At 47.1% G+C, this 1,022-nt stretch overlaps 1 protein-coding gene across 1 annotated transcript; it reads left to right on the forward strand.

The window, feature by feature from the left end:
• Positions 1–151: 151 nt before the first annotated feature.
• On the forward strand, positions 152–933 carry Pmar_PMAR017025 (hypothetical protein; the record flags this gene model as incomplete). The annotated part of the gene is made up of 1 exon (XM_002770969.1): positions 152–933. A coding segment is annotated over one exon (782 nt), but the record flags the coding sequence as incomplete, so codon positions are not given.
• Between the last annotated feature and the right edge of the window lie 89 nt (positions 934–1,022).

Genomic DNA, 1,022 nt, shown 5'->3' on the forward strand with positions numbered 1-1,022 from the left:
CTGAACTTCGTAGCGAACTCCCACCCAGACCGTGAGGGACAAATATGTGTGCGACTCGCAACTTGCGAGCTTAGCTAAAGAGTGCCTCAATAAGGCTAGACCAAAGCAGATGTTGTAGAAACAGCAACATATTGTTTGTTTTGTTTTTTCCATGGTAGACCGCACAATTGTTGTTAGGCGCAATGTTGTTGACCCTCTACTTGAAGGAGAGGTTGTTGATGATGGCATCAAAGAGATGTTGGTAGAGCAGCTCGCCAAAGAAAAGATACTTTCTACTTTGCTCTTGTCGAACGTCTCTGATGAAGTTGTTAAGAGGATGACTGAGCGTGTTGCCGAAGCCGACAAGGAAGCCTTCAAGCTCTATGCTCTGACCCTTATAGATCAAGCCAAGGCTGCTCAGGGCGCAAAGCGTCGTAGGGTGGAGTCTGAGCAAGAAAAGGAGGATTTCGACAAATTCAAGAAGAACATCCAGGATCGATTTGGTCCAGATGTGAAGGTTCCTGCCACATTGGTGCCCCCTTACCGCTTGCTCAACCGTCTATCGAGCTCTCCCTTTGATCACATTGCGGCCCCCGAGTTCTTGGCCAGCGCTGCATCAACTGAAAGACGAGGCATTCAGCAGGCTGAAGATGTTAATACTGGCAAAGCCGTCTCCGTGCGCACAGGTAAATCTCGTAAAATAACGTCGCTTGCTCAGTGGGTTGAATGCTACATTCGCTGGTGTACCGGAATCTTTATGGTGTGTGGCAAAAAGTCGGAGGTGAACTCTCTGGCCATGCTCAAATACTTATTGAAGGTCATTCAGCTCGCTGAGAAACGAAACGTTCAAGCAGCTGTAATCTATGACCATAAATACCGTGGTTCCTTAATAGGATACCACCAACAAGGTCACTCGATTGCTGACGTTCTGGAGAAGGATTTAGACCCATCTATGTACATTTCTGCCCAGTTTGGTGGTTTAGAGGATACTGATCAAATCTTCGGTAACGACGAGAATAAGGAGTCGAAGAAAGACTCGAAGA

Source organism: Perkinsus marinus, assembly GCF_000006405.1.
Source record: "Perkinsus marinus ATCC 50983 genomic scaffold scf_1104296964102, whole genome shotgun sequence".
In the NCBI taxonomy this organism is placed as follows: domain Eukaryota; phylum Perkinsozoa; order Perkinsida; family Perkinsidae; genus Perkinsus; species Perkinsus marinus.